Source organism: Caloenas nicobarica, chromosome 6 (assembly GCF_036013445.1).
Source record: "Caloenas nicobarica isolate bCalNic1 chromosome 6, bCalNic1.hap1, whole genome shotgun sequence".
NCBI classification, from domain to species: domain Eukaryota; kingdom Metazoa; phylum Chordata; class Aves; order Columbiformes; family Columbidae; genus Caloenas; species Caloenas nicobarica.
The window spans coordinates 22,487,705-22,510,227 of record NC_088250.1 but is presented as its reverse complement, the minus strand read 5'-3'; the positions used below and the strand labels follow the sequence as shown (position 1 = coordinate 22,510,227).

Here is a 22,523-nt window from a genome sequence, read left to right as displayed (position 1 = left end):
TTGAAACTACTTGGTACTAGACCAACTGTGAGCAAGACACCAGAGGATCTACTTGAGTGCTGTGCTTACAGGGTCAGAACATAGCAGCTACATCACTGAAACTACCTCTGTGTTAGTTTAAAAGATAAAAAAGTGCAGGCTAAGGTCAGCGTTCTCTGTTTTCTGCTGCTAAGTGGTAGGGAACGGTTCTTGCCCACCATGGCTAAGCTGTCAGCCCTCTGCCAAACCCCAGGTGCCCTCATTCAGTCTGCCTGCTGGGAACAGTTCTGGCACCTGTGTTTTCCAGGAGAGTGTGAGGTGGCCTGGGCCAAAACTTTGAAATGTGCCAATTGTTAAACAGTATGGCCAGTACGGGAGTCTCTGCCTTAACTAGGTCTTACTAGTAGCCATTTAGCCCAGCATATGTTAGCTTCCTGACGGATTTTTTTCTTTTTTTAAACGTGCAACCAAATGGTGGTTAGAAGGAGGCTCCGGAGATTATCTAGTCCAGCTTCTGGGTGGAGCACAACGCAGCTGGTTTAGAATTAATGAGTCCTAAAGGTAGCTGTAGGGATTTAAAAAGTTCTGTTTCAGAGATGAATGTGGTTTTTGTGTGGTTTTTGTGGGGTTTTTGTGGGGGTTTGTTTTGTTTCGCTCTCCTTGCTTTCAGTGGGATTTGGCAGAACCCTGTGGTAGGTCCGTAGCACTAGGCTGTATGTCCTACTCAGTGAGTCTAGCATGTCAGCAATCCTAGAGAAACTTTTTGCCTGGGTAAGTATCAGCAGTGCCGCAGGCAGCATGGTGGCAGCTGCGTGTCCTCTGAGCAAGCTCCAGCTCTCCTTGGTCTCTCCTCAATTGGTTAAGGGTACACTTTTCTCGTTAATTACATGCAATTCGTGTTATATTTCTACCTCTGATGCTAAATTTCTGCTTGAATACTTTGCTTTATGATCTGCTCAACCTCAGGAGCATATTGGGCATCTCATTTCTTAACGTGGGAAGGAAAGAGTTTGGGAGGCAATTGGTGTCTCTGGCTGGAGCGGGGAATTTCTGAATTTGAGGCATGTATTGAGCACTAGATTAGTATATGATCTTTGTGACTTCGTTGTCTTTTATCTGTCTGTAATATTGGAATTATCAGATGGATTTCTTATAAGGGTGATGTGAATACTGATTAGATCACATATATTTGGCAATGGGAACTGTAGTGTTCAGAGTGGTTTCTTCTTATTTAATTTCAAACCTGATTATGAACATTTCTTCCTCCCGTGGCAGCCAAGGGAGAGTGTTTGAAAAGAAACTCCCATTTTTTTCCTTGTGGGAAATTTTACAACATAACCTAGAAATCAGGGATGCTACTGACATCAAAATAGGAAAAATACTTCCTGGAACCAGTGTGTTACACATTATTCTAGCAAAATAACCATCTCTGTACATGTCAAGTTAGAGTATGACTTTGATGGTTTTTTTAGTTCTTGTGCCCTCACTGTTTTCTAATTAATTATGTCTTATTTCATACTAAATGGTTATTCAAGACCAGAAGTTGCAACTTATCGATACTTCTAATTAAAAATGTCTTTGGAGATTATGACTGAATATTCTGCAGTTGGATGCTTCAGTGCCTTGTCTCTGTTCCTGTTACAGGTGCATGTGACAGCTTTGCAGCAATGAGTGGAATTTTGAAGAGGAAATTTGAAGAAGTTGATGGCTCCTCACCGTGTTCCTCTGTGCGGGAATCAGATGATGACATTTCTAGCAGTGAAAGTGCTGACAGTGGTGATAGTGTCAATCCATCCACTTCTAATCATTTTACTCGTAAGTACTAAAGTTGTGTATTTAAAGAATTCTTTCTGTTGCTCAAAATAAATTTTATGGTTAGATAAGCATGATGATTTTAAATTGAACAGAGGATAAAATGGACTTTTTGTGGTATTCAGTTTGTGACTTGCTCAAAATGACTTAGCAAACTTGCACCCTTTTGTCTTGTTAACTATATAAAGCTATTTGTCATTGTAAAAATTTGAAGTCACTTGGAAGCCCCTGCCTATTTGCTGTTCGAATTATGTAGCTGTTTGTAGTTAACGCTGGGAATTGTGCTTAAGGTATTTCAAACAGGTACTGTAGAGAAGGTGTTTTAGGTAAGTTTATTTTCCTTGGATAAATGTAGTATAGCTGTCAGCTGTCTGCAGTATTGTATTGTGAAAGTTCTTCTCCAAAGAAAATAATAAGCTTTCTTTTATTTGGGATTGAGGAACATGGTGTATGGACACATTAGTGCAATAGTTTCTATTCTTCATGTAGGGGAGGGTATTTCTGTACTAGGCGATGGTTTCGTGTACAGATAAGAATTTGGTTTTAAGTTAGTAAAGCTAGGTATATTATGTGCAGCATATATATGTAGGAAGAATGAATTTAGGTTTTATATTTGTAGTTTATGATATTGGGTTTAGGTGGTTTAATAGTGAACTTCATGTTTTAAAAAGCAGCGGTTTGCCTTCTACAACTCTGCTGCACTAGATCTCCCCACTGGAGTCAGTGGCTGTAAAGCTGTTTTCTTAAGACTGAGGGCTAAGGAGTAGGTGATCCTTATAACAGTGTGGTTTAGACTGTGCCTAGAAATCATGTGTGTAGCATGTGATATGAATGTTCTTATAACAGATTTGTCTGCCAAATGCTGCTGTGCAGTTTGAACTAGGATTTGAATGTGAGGGTCCAAATCCTCTTGGATCTAGTATGGAACCCTCCTGTGCAAAGGGTTACACAAGCACAACTCTTCACATGTGTTTAGTTGTGACAATCTTGATGTGGTGTATCATATTTATGATGCAGTACTATTTTATTGAAAAGCCACGAAGGAGTAAGTGACCCCATAAATGTCTTTAGTACTGTTAAGAAATAGCTTGGTGACAATGTGATCTTTTAACTTCTGTACCTGTTTAAGGACTTAGAAAGATGCAGCAGCCTAAATTCCGAGAAATCAATACAGAATCATCCCAGTATTATATAAGGCTGGTTTGGGTAGAAAAGAATTGAACAGGTGGCCTTGGTGCTACATTTGAATAGGCAAATCTCAAGATCCTCAAGGAGAAGACTTTCAGAGACTAGTTTTCTGTGCCACTGAAACGCAGCATCTTTCAGTGTCTAACATTCTGCTTTGCTCTTACTGTAATGCAGCGTACTTGCAGGAGCTTGATAAAGGTGATATTTTTTTATTGATAAGAAAATAGAGGATGTTGATGCTCAGATGAAGTGTAGAATAGAAAGGTGGTTTTACCCCTACCTAATTACTTGCATCTTGCATCCAGATTCTCTTCCAGCACGCATCATTATTTTGTAACTTTACCAAGGACACTCCATGCTGCGCATGATGGGGAAGTCAGATTTGCTAATTTATTGTTAAAATGCTGCAAGTGAGATTTTCCATCTTCTTCTTTCGTAATATTAAAGCATCCCAGTTACTTATATGTGTACGCAATCAACATCTACCAATTGAGCAGTGTTAGAAAAATCACTAGTTAGCCTTAAGCACATCTGCTATATATAAGAGCAACTCCACTAAAAGGGTGAGTCTCAGTGATGATGTATGATAAGAAAAGTTAATATGTGTTTGCAATAAAAATTAATCATGTTGATATTTAAAATGAAAGGAGTAAAGATACTTGACAAACACTGAAAGATGTTTCTAACTTGATAACCAACTAGCTCTAGAAAAAACGGGGTTTTTTGAGATTGGATTTTTATTTTGTTTTATCCTCACATTTTCTTGAGTCTGTGTGCACTGGTTCTGGAAAGCATGTTTTAAATGGACAACTGGTGAATTTTTTATATGCACAGGATTTGTTTTTATTTTGGTTTGTATCAGTTGGTTGACGTCAATTTTGTGTGTGATGTTGGATGCTCTTTGGGGCAGGAGCACTTTTCATTGTATATACTTCATTTTTTATTTTTAACTTCTATATTTTTTTGAACTATTATTCGAAAAAAGTATATTTTGAGTTTTAGGAGGTGTTAAAAATGAACTGATCCTACTGAGGTTCTCAGCCCTGTCTTGTCAAAGCAGAATATGTGGAAATTGCCAGTGTTCGTATCTCGTGAGTACAGGTGTCTTACAGAGCTACTAAGTGATGCTCACTGGAAAACTACATGCAGATGTGTTGTACAATAATGAAACTGTTAACAGTGTACATTGAAAGGTGCTTTGTTCATTTTTTAAACACATTCATCTCCCAAAATAAAAGATAGAAGCTCTCCTATGTTGAATATCTGAATCTGCACTTTTAAGCGCATATGGAAAGGAAGAGTTCTGTGAGACTTTTTCAGTAGACAGAGTGAAAAGAGCCAGTGCAGAAAAAAAGCTGGCTAGATTCCTTGCCTGTGTTAAATGCGTGAGTACCTCGTTGGTGATGGAGGTTATCTTTCTAAAGCATTTCCTGGCACATTTTACCATTTCTAGTTTGTGAGACACTGTCAGATCCTGTGCAGTGTCTTCCTTCTGGTCTGTTTTCATATAAGTAAATCTGAAGTTCAGTATAAACTCTATTTTACTGACTGGAAATGCATAGGTCGTGGGTGACCTGTAGTCACCACTGAGATCTATATGTTAGTTCTTTAACTGAGCTTTTGAAAAAGCCTAACGTGGCCCTCTAAGTCTTATTTTTCCTCTCCAATTGACCTGACAAGGAGAGATTTTTTAATCACTTGTAGCCACAACTCTTTCAGTGCTTCAGCAAGCAGGCAGTTTGCATATAAATCTATCTAGAACAGCTGATGCATCTCAGTATTTACACAACCCTCGAAACAATATGTATTGGGTCTGATAAACAAGAACCTTTCAGCTGTCCTGCTCCATTAGCTTAAGGTCAGTTTAACCTGCCAGCTAAATGAGGCACAGAGCTGCTGTGGATCGTTCAGGTGCAGCGGAACCACCAGAAGATAGATTTGATCTCAGCAATTAACTCTGTAGCGTGATGGCAGAAAATACATGATTGAGATGTCCCTAAGGGCTCTCCATTGTGACTACTACACAGGGATAAGTACAGAATTTCTGTAACAATATATTCATTTAAATCAAGACAGCAACAAAAACCCCAAATAAATCCCTAGCCTAAGTTACAGGTGTCTTCTTCTGAGTCAGGAAATGAAATTACAGTCTGTAAAGCATAAGCAAATGCTACCAGGTTCATAACCAAAAAATAAATAAAGGTAGTATTTGCTTGGTCAGGTATGTGTTTATATAGATCTGCGCATTTTTAATTCTCTTATTAAATGGTGATGGAGTACCTTCATTACCACTGGCAGATATAGTCCCTACCATCTTTTTTACTTACTTTTCTCAGTCTATTGAGGTCATTTCAGTTTGATTCAGCAGGCTGTTAGTCACACTACAGGTGTACCTTAATAGATGCTAAAGCATATTACTAACTAGTCCACTTACCTGTCCCATTTCACAGCCCCTCCCCCATATCAGAAAGAGAGATGTTCACCCTCAAGTAGCAGTCCAAGCATGCATATGCCATACCAGTCAGGACTAAGAGTATTTATTCTCTTTTTCCTTAGAGGTTCATGGCATACAGGGTGGGAGCACACCCAATGCCGTTTCAGCTCCTTTAAATTGCCCCGGTGAGCTAGGGCACCCCGCTGCCATGTTTCATCGGCTCCACAGCAAGCGGTCTTTGGAACTGCCGTTCAGGATGTCAGTACAGTGCCCTGACAGCTTCTGCGTCTGTGTGTGCTGAGGGACACTGGGTTCTACACTCCAGCTCAGGTGTGGGGGATTCTTCCTGCCTTGTGGAGGTACCTGGCCCGAAATGCTTGATCTGTTTTTCTGATAAAGACAAATATCCAAGTTTAAGTTGCAGAATTGCATGCAATTGAAAGACCTGGGAAGACCTCATTAAGTTCTGTCTTTTGCACTTTGGTGCTGGTAAAATCTCCCCATACCACATGATTACAGATGCATCTCTTAAGAAACATACTTTGAGGAGCTGTGGCTTTCATCTGCTGTTTTAGCTTCAGTGTGGTGTAGCTGAAACTTTCAGATTAATGCCTTTATTGCAAAGGCTTCTCCACCTGCAGAGACAGGTGAAATCTCCAGCACCAGCTCATCTGATAAGGTGATCTTCACCAACTGGAGGTAGAACCATCACACAGTCTAGTTGCTATCTTCTATCGGTTGTCTGTGTCTTGCCATTGACATTATCACTGTCCAGCAAGGTTGTCCTGCAGCCAGCTGTAATCAGGTCCTGTCATTCTGCTAATTAAGGTGCTGTCTTTAAGAGTACTGGATGCCTTACATGCATTATGAATGTGGCTGGACAGCAAGGGTTCTGAGAAAACCCTGCGATCTCTAGATGCTCCCACCATCTTTTGATTTTGCTGTTAAAGATAACGAGGAACTTGAAAATACAAATACATCCCCATTGCATTTTCAATAGGCCCTTAAAAGTACTGTTGGAATACTCTAGAGTCACTAACATACTGAGATTGCCTCATCTATGTGGCTGTGCAGAGCTTGGAAGAGGGTATCAAATCCTTTGAAATCCTTATGAAGATCTAGCTTCTCTTAAATTATCTTTATGTGAAGGATGAAGTTTTATTTGGTGTGAGGTCAATAGCACAATGCATTGCATGAGCTTTGAGCTTAAGCTGTGTGTTAATTGCTGGGAAATGATAGAAATCTAAAGGAGTTAGAAGTGGTGATGCTGGTTTATTATGGGAAAACACTTAGAAGATGTAGGTAAATACAAGCATTCTTTTTTCATGCGATTATTTACATTGCCTGAAACCAGGCTTGGAATTTCCTTGTTAATGAGGAGCACATTCTTGTCGTTATTTGTCAATTTACGTTATGAAATGCAAACAGGTTGAGAGATTCTCAGTTTTGATTTTAAAATAAGTCAGCTCATCTGAGCAGTAAAAACCAAGAAATGCAAAGAAATTCAGTGTGATGTAGTACAATATTTTCATTCAAATACTCATATAGAATGACAGGGCAGGGTATGCCATGCCGAGGTCTTACCTGCTGTCTTTCATCTTGAATAACGGATATTGTAGAGAGAGTTTTTTTTAAATGTAAAGAGGGGTCAGGAAGCAGGCTCCCACTGGTTTCCAGAAGGTTTTGTGCAACTAATTCTATTTCTATATTTTTGCAAAGTTGTCTCCTATACATTAGTGCATTTCATGTACTATACAAACAGAGAGATAGTGTTTACCTTACATGATATTTTTGTTGGCTTAGAGAACCAATTCTTTTTGTTGAAGGTGTTCATGACAAAAAAGCGGTCAGGACAGCTGAATGAGTAGTTGAATTTGTATCAAATGACTGTTCACAGACATCACCCACAAGATGGGACAAAGGATTGCCTGTAGTGTCTTAGGAGAATTCAGCAAATACAATTATTATGCATGGGTGTCCTGCAAAGATCCATGGTAGCGGCTTTCCTCCTCACACTGTTTGAAGCTGGGGCCAAGGTCAGGAATAATCATCTACGAAACAGCAGCTGGCATTTAGAGTAAATGGCGAGGCAGAGAGCAGTTAACCATCTCCACTTCTCCCTGCAGCCTGATTATGTTTGCTGAGGAAGTAAAATTAAAGCTTTCACTGAAATTTTAGCAGTAAAATTCCAACTTTTAGCATGCATCCCAAGAATTTAACATTTCTGTGAGATTGTAGACAAAACTCTTGACAGTGAGGTTAAATGTTTAACAAAGTACAAATGAAGAACCTCTCCTATTCATGTCAAACTTGTCTGTAAGCTGGTATTTTTCAAAAACCATTTTAAATGTGACATAAATAAATCTACATTAGGTAAGCATTCCCATTGAGCCTCTCCTGTGAAGTGGGTTTAGCTGTGGCTTTACCCAAGAGGAAGGTACCCGAAGGATGGAGCAGTGAAATGCTGCTACGGTAGGTGTTGCTGTTCCACAGCGTTGTCCCTGTCCTGTCCAATTTCCACTACCCAGTTTACACCGAAGTATGCAGTTCCTTTCAAGACTTCCAGGTTCAAATGTAGAAAATACCTCCCTGTCCTCAAGTCCACGTGTTTCTTTGGGAGAGCATATTATATGTCACAGCATTTCCTCTTAATGTGGATTTCTAGCATGTAGGAAAAGTGTTTCTTCATTAAGGTTTAAAATTTGTAAATTTAGAGTATGGAGACTCTTAGAAAAGCATCTTTTGGGAGGCAGTGGGGAATAGAAAGAGAGACAGGAGACGGAAGTAGTTTCTGCAATATGACCTCTTCCCAGGTTTTTGTTTTCTATGAAGGGTGTGAAGTGAGCTGTTTTTATAAGTGATGTTCTGACCTGGATTACCGTGATGGATTAGGCTTTGCTGTTCTGTGGTGTTAGACTTGATAAAACACCGTGTGGGAAAGTCACGGAGCAGGGGGAAAGCAGTGTTAATCCGTCTTGCCATAGTGGTTTATATGGTACTAAGAGTATGTAAAAAGCAGACAAATGGGTACTGGACTATAAGAAAAGCAGCATCTCCTCTTGTCTAAAATAGAGCCTTAGTCCAAAAGGCTGCTTCATACACATTTTTTCCAGCATTTTGAAATTTTCATGTGTTGAAGACATTTCTGCGCTGGTGACAATGAATTGCTTTGCCCTCACCGATGCAAGAGTGCTAGTAATCTGCTGGCTGGCCATATGGTTCACATTTATTTTAATGTGTCTTCAACATCAGGAGAATAGCTGAGACAGCAGAAGAAAATGCTTATGTTTTGGAGTTCAGCCAGAATTGAGATCATTTATGTTTCATAACCAAAGAACTACCAGTTTTTTCAGTAAAAAATGTTTGAAAAACATGATGGGTTTAAAATGTCATTCTTATCAGGATTTTGTAAAATTAGGAAGCAGTATCACTAACAAATACAACCACAGCAGGATCTCTTCCCAGGTGGGGGGGTTCGGATTCTGTTTTGGCCAGAAATGCCCAGAGGGAAACGCTCTGTCTTTCAGCGGTGTCACACTGCTGCAGCTGCACTGCCTGGAGAGCAAAATGAGAATGTTTGAAGGGGAATGAAAAGTGCAGCTGTCTAGTGCATTATATGTATGTGAGAGCAACTCAGGAAAACCTTGTTTCAGTCTGCCAGCACCTTATTACTGTTGCTTACCTATTTCATCAGTTATAATTTTTTTTATAAACAAATGAGACTTGGATGTTTCTCATAATGATACAGTGGACTGCTGGTGTAAATATTTTGGTTTTCTTCCTTGGAGAATTACTTTTGTTGGAATTTGGGAGCTGGATGGGCCCATGATGACATGTGTTACCAAAACATAAGAAATATATTATGAATAAATAAAATAAACCTGAATTTGACAAATGTGGAAAGAGTTGGGGGGAGTTGTGTCTTTAATTTTTCATAAGTTCACAAATAGATAAATAACGGTTATGCTCAGGGGAGAGAGCAGAAAATACAGCTTGAGGTGGAAAAGGAAGGGGCACCAGAAGCACCTGCAGAACTTTAGAGCGGCAGTGGCTGGGGATGTTGGGTGCAGGTGCCACCCACCAGTGTCCTCCCTCTTTGCCCCTGCGCTGGGGCCGTCCTAGCTCGGCTGGTTGCGAAGGGTGGGAGGGCCAGCAGACAGACAGACAGATAGCTCAGCCCTGTCTGCAGGGCTCAGTCGGGACCCCGCTGCTGCTGGCTTTCCAGTCCATGCTTTGAAAATACCTTGGTATGGCAAAGTTAGAGAGTTGCTGATACATAGCTTCGAATAACTTGTGGAAAATGAGCTAGTAATAAAATTCTTCAGTCTCCCAATAATACATAAAATAAAAAATAAATTTTATTTGCAATATAGAAGGTAAGATGGCTTTGAGCAACCTGGCCTAGTGGAAGGTGTCCTTGCCCATGGCAGGTGGGTTGGAACTAGATGATCTTGCAAAAAATCGTGTAATTATGAGCCTGGCGGTAGAAATAAGGTGATGGCAACCATTATTTGAAACTAACTTAGCAGCAGGACTTAGTGGTTTCTTCCATATAACTACAACGCTAAGGAGACAATCTCTAACCATAGTGTTCTAGTTACACTGAAATATATTACGGTATTACGATAAAAATACATTATGAATATATTACGAAAATTACAACTGTGTGTAGTCGTACAGCTTTCTTCACCCTTAGCTATTCACATATTCCTCTAGACATACATTTAAACTTTTCTCCCATATAAATTGCTTGATTCCCTTTTATTAGCTATTGATGAACAAAGGCCCTTCTTTATTCTCTAACCTCACATGACTAGAATGGCTCTCAAATGTCTGTAGAAAGAAGAACAACATTTAACAGTTAAAATTTTGCATTTGTTTTTAAGCAAATTATTTCATATGCTACTGCATACATGTATAAGAAAAAACTGAGCACAAGTGGGAGGGAAATCAGAAAATAATTAGACATGACTAGATTTGTCAAAGTTCTACACATTAGAATATATATACACACACATATTCAGTGGATAGCAGCAGAAAGGATGAAGGTAAAGAAAAAGGAAGTGGATCTGATTGTTAATCGCATTATTCCAATATTATTCTCTGATTATAATGGTCTGAATTCTGAGACAGTCTGAAACACTAAAAATATTGCCTTTACAGTTTTTCGAATGCTAATTTATCACACTTCAGATTACAAGAGATAGGAATCTTTTCTGCCAATGTGATCCAATGCCTAAAGATGTAGTTATGGATCTCTACACCTAAACCTTGCTGACAGAATAGTACCGGGTACATAGACCCGTGACAGACGGGGTCTGCTGTTCTCACTGCTGTCATATGCAACGCTGTTTTCTTCACAGGGGCTTGAAGAGGAGCAAGTCAGTGGATCACTGTCTTGTTGGAGATGACACTGTGAAAAAAGTTTCTTTTGCTGGGAATTATTTGCTTCCTTGGTAAAAGGATAACATATTTTTATAATGCTGTAGGAAAACACAACTGTCCTGGCCAAGAATTTCTGTTCCAAATTTCTCTTCTGTTTATTATTATAGCAGTTTATAATGGCTTCTAGATTTTCATAGATGGTAAATATTTCTAATGTTATTTCCTCATTTAGACTGCACACCTCTGAACTTTAGCATGTACATAATCAGGTGCCATTAAGGTAAATGGAACTACACAAGTGATGAATTTGCTGTATGACTGCAAGTTATTCATACTGTAATCTGCATCTGTTCTAGCTTCTTCAATCCTGAAGAGAGAGAAGCGGAAGAGAACAAAAAATGTCCATTTTAACTGTGTTACTGTGTATTACTTCACAAGAAGACAAGGCTTCACCAGTGTTCCCAGCCAAGGAGGAAGCACACTGGGAATGTCTACCCGTCACAACAGTGTGCGCCAGTACACGCTTGGAGAATTTGCGATGGAACAGGAGAGGCTTCACAGAGAGATGTTAAGAGAACATCTAAGGGAGGAAAAACTCAATTCTCTAAAATTAAAGGTAAAAATTTTTCAAGACTTTGATCCCTGCCTTATTTATTTAAGCAAGCAGTGTCAGAGCTATATGTGCCCCATGTATGTATTTTGAACAAAACCATTTCCTTTCTGTCAACTCCATTTTCAATCGAAACAACAGCATTTTTCTTTCTTTTTTTTTCTTTTTTTTTTTTTTTTTTTAATTTTACTGAAGACATTCGTGTTTGAAATTACCAAGCACTGCTGCAGCTCTCATTGATGTGTACCTCAAAGTCCTTTACAGGGAGGTTGTTTAATTCCTATTTTCTACAGAGAGGAAAACAAAGGCAGAGAGTGGTGGAAGTTGCTCGTACCAGGGTGTCCAGCAGAAGTTTGGATGTGCCAGGAAGAGAATGAGTCTTCTGAGCCCTTGCACAGTGCCCTGTTAGACAAGGGCATGGTAACATTCTAAGTACAGGAAGTGAAACAGCTTATTTTCTTGACCAACTTGAGCAAATTTAGCAAAAAGGAACAGCAATACTAAAAATGTTTTCCTTTTTCAGTGTGCTGATTTATATGATTGTGCACCTTTAATGTTTCACCAAAGTATATCTGTGTTAAAGAAGAAATGTGTCAGACAAATTAACCAGCTATACCACTTTAACTAGTCAGAACAAATCTGGCTATGGTTTTGAAGCTGTATTTTTAATTATAGCATAGGAGAGGAAAGAAACTGTTTATTTAGTAGAGGAGAACAGAGGAGGGAGTTGTGTTCTTGCAAGTGTCCCTTCTGTCTCTTAAAAACTGGTGGCAAAATTTCTGTTATGTTTTTTATAGTGGTTGAAACACTTCCCATGTAATGGCTTGTGTTATATGTATTTTGGGCTCCTTTTCAGATGAGTCTAGTAATTAAAAGTGCACAATTTTTAGAATTGTAACCAAACTGCTGTGCTCCATAGCCCCTTCTCTTGTGATATTATATCTCTGTTTCAGATACTACTACAGTTGTCCAGAGTAAACTGGCACCCTCCAAGTTGAAGAAATGCCTTTAGCTTTTTCCCATACATAGAACTATCTTCATGAGTTCCATGTCTGAACTCCTGAAGAAGTGTGTATGACCCTTACTATTGTAATTACTTTTTTCATTCTCCTAATTGTTTTTTTAAATTTGAATAGCTAAATATATTCTTAAATAGTTCATAAAATTTGAACTGTCATAATGAAAACAAACATAAAACCACTCAGGACAAAGGCAAATTAAAGACAGATATTTGGACAGGTTGGAAGCCAAAGAGTGTTAGCGACTTATCACTAGAGAGAGATTACACCTCTAAACATTTCGCATCACAGAATCTTCAGAGCATCAAGTGCAAATTGAGCTGTGTCAGTGTAACCAATGACTCTGTGTAGACCCCTTGGCTGACTTCCAGGAATCAGCTCAAAGAGAGGAATCCCCAGGGGAGTGAGTAAAGAATAGTAAGGCATGCAAATATTTCACTTTTCCTTTTTATAGCTAGAAAGTAAATAAAGAAAAATCACAGATCCTATTTAGCACTAAAGACTGGATGAGGCTTTCTTGCTTTCATCTGTACAGAGTAGAGCTTGGCTCCTTGTGCTTTCATAATTCTCCTCTTGGCTGGGATGGATCTCCTTTCTTCATTAACTTAACTCCAGCCCACTCTTTTTTTGGGACATAGACTCTGCTTTCTGCTCCTCTTCCAAGTACAACACATTCTTCTGTCTCCCCAAACACTTTTTTGAGTGGATGATAATCTTTCCTTTGACTATTAAGTTACTGCAAAATCTCTTCATAAGTATTCAGTGAATAAAGCAAGCTTGTTTTGCATTCCTCCCTCTGTCCTAATTTTAATTGTTTCCTTTTACCAAATAGAAAAGTCCTTTCCCCTACACTTAATTCAGCAGTGGTGGGATTCTTTCTTCACTGATTCTCAGCAGTTGATGTGGGAATAGTTCACTGAGGCTGGTAAGCTGGCTCCAAAGTTTCAATTCAAATATTAAGAAATTGTGGTTAGGTCTTCAGAATCCTGAGAGTGGCTTAAAAAATGCTAATATCTTACTAATGTTAATTTTTTTTAGTAGAGTAAAATATTTCTCTTCACTAGGAAACCCAGGACTCACTGAAATAGTGAAGACTCACTGTAAAGCACCGAACATGTTATGTTTGCTTAAGACAACTGGGCCTTGCTGATTTCCCATTATAGAGATGGAAGAGCAGCTTGGTCATTTGCATGGTTTCTAAATGAACACAAAACCAAAACGCTGTAGCATTCTAAGGTGACATCAGCAATTATGATCTTTAATGAAAATTTACTAAGCAGGATTTGGATCAAAATAACTGTACATCTGCACAGAAAACTGAAGAAAATGAGAAAGCTAGGTAGGGCAAAGTTTGTTCAAAAAGGTTTTTCTGTTTTAAAACCATTATGCAAACAGAAAGTAACATTTTCAGTGTAGTTTTTAATTCCAGTTTCCCCATTTTTCTCATTTTTTGGCATTAGATTAATATATGCAAGTCTGTAGGTAGAAAGAATTCTCTCTTGTAGAATTTGTTAAAAAAATAGAAACACAGGAATATATTGAGTCTCCATAAGATTGGTTAATATTTATTATTTTACTTGCTAAAAGTGAAGAGCCAAATAAGAAACTTCTTTTAATTAAAAGCAGATAAAGACTTTAAAATCATCTTCAAGTGACTTTAGCCATTTACCACCGACACTTTGGTGTAAACACGGCTGACAGTGGCATAAACACTTGTTAGCAGCAGAATGTGAAAACGCTGATGGCAACCTGGACATATCAAGTTTAATTCAGATGAGCAATATTATGACCATCAAGATAACTTAATGTTCCCCCAAAGTTCTGTATTGGAAAATGTTTTTGATGGTTCTTGATAATCTTCCTCCGTCTGTAGTTGCCCAACTACTGTGAGAAATGTTCAGATCATTCATTTCTTTAATTCATTTGTTCTTTGTGTGACAAAATTGAGAAAAAAAATCAAAGGAGACAACAAGGTCACCCAGCAAATGAGTCAGGAGCTAGGGTGCTTTGGAGTGGCAGACTGCTGTGTAATCCCGCTGGATGCCCAGGCCTGTGACTTCACAGCCTGCTGGATGCATACAGTGTTCAGCACGTGATGGATTCCCTTCCTTAGTGCTCTGCCGCTGCGTGGCAAAGGTGTTAAGATTTGCAGGAGGAGGAGCAGAAATGCATGGCAGGTTTGGTATGGTGCTGTAGTTGACTTTGTTAGCTGGTTACAGCATTCGCCTCATGGGTAAGAGCCCTGAAACATAGTTTTTATTAAATACTAACTGAATAAAATGCTAAAATAGTTACAGAAGCAGGGATTGCTTCCCCTTGCCCAGTTTCAAATTTAAATTCTGATAGGCAATTAAATAACAGTGCTTAAGGAGTGGTTTGAGCCTTGTGTATTTAAAACTAGAGCATGCAGAATTCCTAGGTAGGTCATTCACCTATTATATTAAAAAAAAAAAAAAATCCATTCCGGATTTGAACATTCAGGTGGAGTTGCATGTACAGTGGAGTATTCCCTCCCACTAGCTTCAGACAGCTAATTCAAGATGTGTTTAATTAGTCTGTGGATTTACCTGTCTCTCCCTGTACATTATACAGAAAAATGATTACTTCAAATGTTGTCTCTCCTACCTTACTGAACTAATACATTGAAATACCTGGCGTTAGGTAATCTCTCCATTGCCCCAGGGCCAGGCAGAACTGATTAGGGAACTATTACCCCCTCTTTTCCTAGCCACTGTAGAGTGAAATAAATAATAGAAAACAGAATAAGAAAGCAATCTGAAGGAAGTTTGAGAGGACATTTTGAAAATGCTTGCATTTAAGATAAAGAGTGAGCTAGGAGTATATTCATGTAAAGGGATTTGAATGTTATAGTGATAACAGACATGGTAAGTAAACTGAAACATGAAATAAAATGAAGGCACTAAACTGCAAAGGGTGCAGTTGCGGAGAAAGACTGAGAATACAGTGAAAAGACAACGAAAAAATAATGCCTAGAAAGCAGAGTTGTGGAAATGACAGAGTGCATCTGCACAAACTAAATATGGTGCTGAATTGCTAAGAAGAGATGATTGCTGATCTCAGGAGAATTTTTCTTTGAGCAGTGTAATGTGTACACATACACCGTATGTAAGGACTACCAGTCATGACACTGAGGCTCTTCTTTTTCAGAGGGAAGAGTATCGCTTTTAACATGGCTTTATAAGTCAGGATATTTTTTTTTTTTCTTCGATTGCCTTACACAGTTGTTATAAACACAAAACTGCAGTTACAAAAAGAGTAATCAGTTAGTAGGAGTTCACCATTGAGTAATTCAATAATGCCATAAATGACAGTTAGAATCCAAAAGATTGTGGAAAAGACAAACTGTTAATATAAATGGGAAAATGAATCAGCTGGGAATATAATAAAAGGAGAAATAGTGGAATGGGTAAGATTCAGAACTGCTTTATTACATATAACAAACATAGCTAGATAGGCATGACAGGATTTAGTAGCAGAAAAATGAAGAGTTACCTTTACAGTGATAATTGTTAAATGTCTAAACATTGAAATGCACAAAACCCAGGCAATGATAGTTATGACTTCAGTATTTTATCTGTCTTTAAAATTGGTGTCTAAAAATGTATTTGGGCAAACAGGCCAAGCTGAAATATTCTGCAAGTAAATAAGGTAAAACAGAGAAAGAATTTGAATGGCTATAGGAAAGAAACATTCAAATTCCATTCACTGGGGGCTATTTTTCTGAGGTCACGGTGATGTTAATGCAACTGTTAATGCAAATGCAACTTCAGACTTCACTGGTGTATAATTATCACCTAGTTGCACCATGGTTATTTCACAAAGGTGTGAGACCAGGTGCTCAGTTAGTGTAAGTCAGCAACCTCATCAGTTGAGAACATTACATAGAGCAGGGTGAACATTGGGAATCTGTTTTTGTTTCTCCATTTTAAGCAGAATTATTTCATAGAACAATAATAAAAGAAAAATAATTTATTATATCACAAAATAAATCCTATAACTGCATGTGCTTCACATTTGCTATGTAGTACAATGCTCAATCTGGGTAATTAAAAATTGAGAAAATATATTGTTTGTAGCAAATGTCATCATCTTTCTGAACTGTGTTTTAACAATTGATATTCTTTTGATTCTTAAGCAATTTTACCTGTAGAAGAACTGGCAGATATAACAGGCGAGCTCTACCATGGATGGGAAAATTAACCTTCCTTCAGTGCAGTAATCTTTTTCTTTTCTCGTTGGATATATACACCCCTTTCTATATGAGATGAGTTGCCAGAGTATGGCACAGAAGTGTGCTATCTTATGAAAGTGGCACTGGATGTTTGTGGTTGATGCTCATGGCCATTTAATTTTGAAATGATTTTTGAAAGCTTTGAGAGCTAGACTATACATAGGTAATAATACCATGCCAGAATACTTGTATCTACAGAGGCTCAAAAATTCATATCCCTAGGAAAGGAGCAAGAATCTTCTGTCAAGATCCTCCACAAGAGGTTAACAAATTATTTCCTTTTTTCTAAGATTATTGATTCAGTAACTACCCAGGAGTAATCTGGGCTGGTTAGTGAAGTACTAACATTTATGACAACACAAAGATAAATGGGTTATTTTCGGGACCAAAGAGGGCTAGGAAGAACTTCAGAAGAGCTGTATGCCTCAGTGCTGGGAAATGCCTTGCAAATAAACATGAAGCAATATAGGTAGAAAAGGGGAAAATTAAGTGACTTCCAGGCTTAAAATTGTCAACTCAAGGAGTAAATATAGGCATCTTCTCAAATGATGACATGGAAATATTGCTTTGTGACCTCAGCTGTACAAACATCAAACTAACTTGTCAGGCTAAAGAGGAACAGGATAGCAAATAGTACAGAAAAGTTACCATTTTACAAATCTGTGGTGCATTGTAATCTGAAACAGTGTTGGTAGTATAATTACTATCTCAAAAGGGATATTGAAGAATTTCAAAGATCCTAGAGACAGGAACTAGAATAAATTAAGGCCTCAAAAATTATCTTATGAAACAATACAGAAAAGACTAGAATTTTAGAAAGGCATGAGACCTGGCAAACAATGACAAGTGCTAAAGAATGTAAGAACATGTAAGAAATTAGAAACTTAGGAAAAAATTAGCTTCATGACAAACATGAAACTAAAAAAGTGTATTTAATTCACATGTTAAATGTGAAAGAACTGCCTTTTCACCCCATCTGCAATCATATTCTGGAACTTCGTGGTAGTCATGCAGCATTTTTACATACAGCTTTCCACATTCATAATAATTATAATTCATATTTACATCTATGGCACATACACATGTGTGAGTATAGTTTAAGGACTTAGTTAATTGTTCTGTGCAACAGATGACAAAGAATGGTACAGTGGAATCTGAAGAAGCCAATACCCTGACGCTGGATGACATTTCCGATGATGATATTGATCTAGACAACACTGAAGTAGATGAGTACTTCTTTCTACAACCCCTGCCGACAAAAAAGCGAAGGGCATTGCTGCGAGCTTCTGGAGTGAAGAAGATTGATGTAGAAGAAAAACACGAGCTGCGGGCCATCCGCCTGTCCAGAGAGGATTGTGGCTGTGACTGCCGTGTGTTCTGTGATCCAGAAACTTGCACTTGCAGTCTTGCAGGCATAAAATGTCAGGTAAACGTCTGTATTACTGTTATTTACCTATCAAGGGGGATGGGGAGGCGGGGGGGGTGCATGCACACGCGTGTACTTTTTTGTTGTTAATGTTATAACTACTGGAAGTTAATTATTAAACCATAACACTTGCGGATCGCAAAACAGTTTTTTAAGGCCCACATTTAAGAGTACATAGTGTGCAATACAACCAATCTCCTCAAAAATCTATGTTTATTTTATGATTGGGTATTTTTTTGTTCTTATACAAATAGTCAAGTCCTCATATTACTCTTTGGCCTTTATCTAAATATGCAGATGCAGACAACAGAAGAATCAGTAGCCTGCAGATTTCAATAGGGATATTTCCTTTTATTTTAGAGACAATTCACATACTGTCCAAATGTGAAGTACAATCCAAACTCAATGAGAAACAATAGATGAAACTCTGTGGTACCGTCCTTTATTTAACATGCATGATACTTAAAATGCATGCATGATAAATTTGCATGTAGGCAACAAAAAAAATACATCTGCTAATATAGCAGGTAGTTTTTCCTCTGCAGACTGAAAAGGTATTTCACATTGTACATTTACATAGTGTCCTGTGTATACCTGTAAAAGTCCCAAAATGTTCCCTAAAAGATGTTTCCACTAATTCTCCTGAGTCGCTGTTAATGCAGCTAAGTTGGTTTCTTCCTGAATGCATTTTCCACTATCTCTTAAATCCAAGCTAAACTTTCTCTGCTTTTTGAAATAATATATTCTCTTTGCTGTTCCTGCTTTCATCTTCACATGTGGGGAAGATGTACTAGATTGTATTATATGGTCCTCCTCTGCATCATATTTGATGTTTAGGTATTACAGTGTAGATGAAAATCATAGACCTTAAGCTACCTGATCAAACTCTCCATCTTGTGGGTTCAGTCACATTTTTAGAAATTTATGATGGCTATTATTAGATAAATAAGTTCAGCCCACAGTGTTTTGAGCGCACAATGTTGCATCTACAATTGACTGGAATATCTTTTTAAATGTACTTGAGGTTTTATTCCTACTTGCTGCGGTCAGGTGTCCCCATTGGCAACCTTATAAAGGTTTTTATGTATAATTCATTTTGTTTCAATAGGTTTCTAGTTTCCATGATTTCTACCAAACTTTAAGAGTCTGGTAATGCTTTTGGCCTGGATTTGAGCACAACATGAAGTAAATCTGTAGCAGATCCATAAATAGAAAAACTACCTGTTTTTTGTTCCACTGTGTAATGCTTTCATGTATGGAACAGAATCATATTTTTCCTACTCTGCAGCATTGTTGCATGTATGGGTCCCCTACTGTTCCTGTCATTAGTGCTGAATTCCAGGGCTAACCTTCCAAGTGATTGTTAGCTTCAACTATTCTTACAAGTACTTCTCATGGTGAATCCTACTTCACTGTTGTATTTCTCTAGGCTGTCTAGGTTCTATCATATCACCAGGCTTATGCTACGTATCATTAATCTGTATTCTTTTTTTTAAAAGGTGGATCGTATGTCTTTTCCATGCGGTTGCACTAAAGAAGGGTGTAGCAATACGGCAGGTAGAATTGAATTTAATCCTATCCGTGTACGGACTCACTTTTTGCACACAATAATGAAACTTGAATTGGAGAAAAACAGAGAGCAGCAAGTTCCGGCACTAAATGGCTGCCACAGTGAGATAAGCGCACACACTAGTTCTATGAGTCCAGGACCCCATCCAGTTGAATATTCAATTGCAGAAAATTTTGAGATTGAAACCGAACCTCCGGCTGCGGTTATGCATCCTCAGGCAGCCGAGGACTTGGACTGCCCAGGGGAAGAGGAGGAAGAGGAAGATGGGAGTAGCTTTTGTAGTGGAGTTACAGATTCTAGCACGCAGAGTTTAGCCCCTAGCGAATCAGATGATGATGAAGAGGAAGAGGAAGATGAGGAAGATGATGAGGAAGAAAAAGCAGATGATTTTGTAGAAAGCATGGGCTCCCATGCTGATATGGTGCCTCTTCCTTCTGTCCTTTGCTACTCTGATGGAACTGCTGTGCATGAAAACCATTCTAAAAATGCCTCGTACTATACTAACTCTTCAAATCTGTATTACCAAATAGAGAACCATGTTGCTGGCACTGCTAACCAGGTCGGTGAGACTTACTCAGAAAGGGATGCTGTCAAGAATGGTAGTCTTTCTCTGGTGCCTTACAACATGACTTCAGAACAGTTTGTTGACTATACACGGCAATCAGAGGAAACTTTTAGCAGCTCTCATTATCCTTCTGCAAACCCCTCAGTGATTGTTTGCTGCTCATCTTCTGAAGGTGAGAGCAGTGCTCCATGTAACAGTTTATACCCTGACCATAGGCCAAGTCACTCTCAAGTGGAATTCCACTCATACTTGAAAGGTCCTGCTCCAGATGGCTTTGTTTCAGCTTTGAATGGCAACAGTTGTGTACAAGAGCACCCTGCTGAGAATTCACTAAACCTCCCAGACAAGAGCAGACTGCACGAAGAGTGCATTAAATCACCAGTGGTAGAAACGGTACCTGTTTAATATTAAAATTATTCTAGGACTGACTTCCTGTATTAAAACGCACTCACATTGGATTTCCTAGAATCTTACTTTTTTAAGAGCTAGGCAACACTTGGACTATAGTCAATGTTCCAGACACATTTTGTTTTCTCAAGCTACACTGGCAGTGGTATTGCACAAAAACAGCTCATGTAAAGATTTAAATAAAAATAATCAAACTATCTTTTGATAAAAATAAAACACGTAAGTAAAAATTGCACCCAACATATTTCAAAGTAGCCTACCTATCAAAGTGTGTGAAACCTGCCGAGCTATCTGAATCAAAGCTTTGTGTTTTTGATTGTCGGGCCTGTGCAAGGTTGTTAAAAATGATACTTTGAAATAATCATGTTTAGAGTCCTAATTTTCAACATACCTGAAAAGATGGTAAGTTTAATGTAAAAGTAACTGCTGTACAAAAAAGTTTTAATTGTTCTGTACTGTATGTATTTTATTTATGGTAGTTTAGTACTCACGTTTTGATAAAAAATGAACAGCATGTTCATTTGAGCAGAAGATTAGTTAGTTACAGTTAGTTACAAAGCGCATATCCACATTTCATCTGGAGTACCATGCATTTTTCCTTTTTTTTTTCTTAAAAAAAAACCCAAAACATTTCTGGTAAATTATCTTGAATTTTTCAGAGTGTACTATTTTCTCTTTTACTGTTCTTGACAACCAGAAGAGTCAGAAAGCGGGCATTTACATCTTCTAGAAAGGTAAAAGGTAGACAATCTGCCATTAAAATTAAAATCAGTGGCATTCGAGAACTAGTATCCCCTCCCCAAAGAAAAATGATCTTGTATATAATAGCAAAGCAGTAGCTTAAGCTTGCACAGCACCTTTTTAGCCCAACAAACATTCAGATACTTATGCACTTTAGTGCCATTTTGCAGTACTGTATTAACTGTGGAAACTGTGAATTATTTTGGAGAAATGCCATAGCTCCAGACTCTGAGGTATATGTAAGATCTTAAAATTCATTGTAACAAAACCTGTATGTTTTTTCCAAGCCAGTTTATCAATGTTAGTAGGTAATTTATAAAAGCAGAGTCTTGCTGATCAAAGTTTAAATGAAGCATGGAGAAAAACATGGAAGTGTCTAGATTTCCTAAATATTTAGCAGTTTTTATGAAATATGAGACTGGCTTTTCTGGACTTCTGACCGAATCTCAAATTCACAGAATCATTTGGTCTAATGAGGAATGAGCAGATTCAGTGAGAAAACACAGCTTCAGAAATTCTATATCTGCTAAAATTTGCAAGCAAAATAGCACATGTGGATATCTGTGACTTTATACTCCATTGTTTTTTTAATGAAAGGGGAATTAAAATACCAGCTGTATCTCAACCTTTAATTTATTAGCCAACCTTGCTTTTATCTAGAAAAGGAGGTATAGGAACCTGCTTTTCTCTACACTGATGATTCTGCACTCCTTATTTTTATTTCAAAAGCTATTTTGACATTTCTATTCTTCTAGTATTGAAATTTTATTTATTATACATCAATTGGGTTGAAATGTAGACCTGTCTTGTTTGTAAAAATAAGGATCAGCATCTTAGTTTTTATCTGTGTCAAATCTAGATGGTTAACAGCATGTATGTAAACACAGCACGAATTTTAGCTCTCTAACGGTGACTCTTCTGGTTAGAAGCTCTTTAAAACATCATGTACAGTACTCCAGTAGAAAAACTGCCAGATTTAAAATATGCTTTTTAAAAAAAAAGCCAACTTAATTGTTTTTATATAAAATCTGGGCAAAGTGATTTCTCATTTTTATGCTAAATTAGCAAAATGTTTTTACTCCATGTAGTAGCTGGAAAGGTGGGGTTTTTTTCCTAAATTTACTTGTTTCCATA

The 22,523-nt window shown here is 38.0% G+C and overlaps 1 protein-coding gene across 1 annotated transcript; it reads left to right on the top strand.

The window, feature by feature from the left end:
• Positions 1 to 1,631: 1,631 nt before the first annotated feature.
• On the top strand, positions 1,632 to 20,645 carry CSRNP3 (cysteine and serine rich nuclear protein 3). Its single transcript, XM_065638054.1, has 4 exons — positions 1,632 to 1,794; positions 11,155 to 11,414; positions 17,809 to 18,105; positions 19,605 to 20,645. The coding sequence occupies exons 1-4, from the start codon at positions 1,647 to 1,649 to the stop codon at positions 20,643 to 20,645; spliced, it is 1,746 nt and encodes a 581-aa protein (XP_065494126.1). The 5' UTR covers positions 1,632 to 1,646.
• The last annotated feature ends 1,878 nt before the right edge of the window (positions 20,646 to 22,523 follow it).

Excerpts from the sequence above, each read along its gene's own strand:
- CSRNP3 (XM_065638054.1), top strand. The coding sequence starts at position 1,647 with ATGAGTGGAATTTTGAAGAGGAAATTTGAAGAAGTTGATGGCTCCTCA. Across the intron at positions 1,795-11,154 it reads CACTTCTAATCATTTTACTC|CTTCTTCAATCCTGAAGAGA; the intron begins GTAAGTACTAAA and ends CATCTGTTCTAG. Across the intron at positions 18,106-19,604 it reads TTGCAGGCATAAAATGTCAG|GTGGATCGTATGTCTTTTCC; the intron begins GTAAACGTCTGT and ends TTTTTTTAAAAG.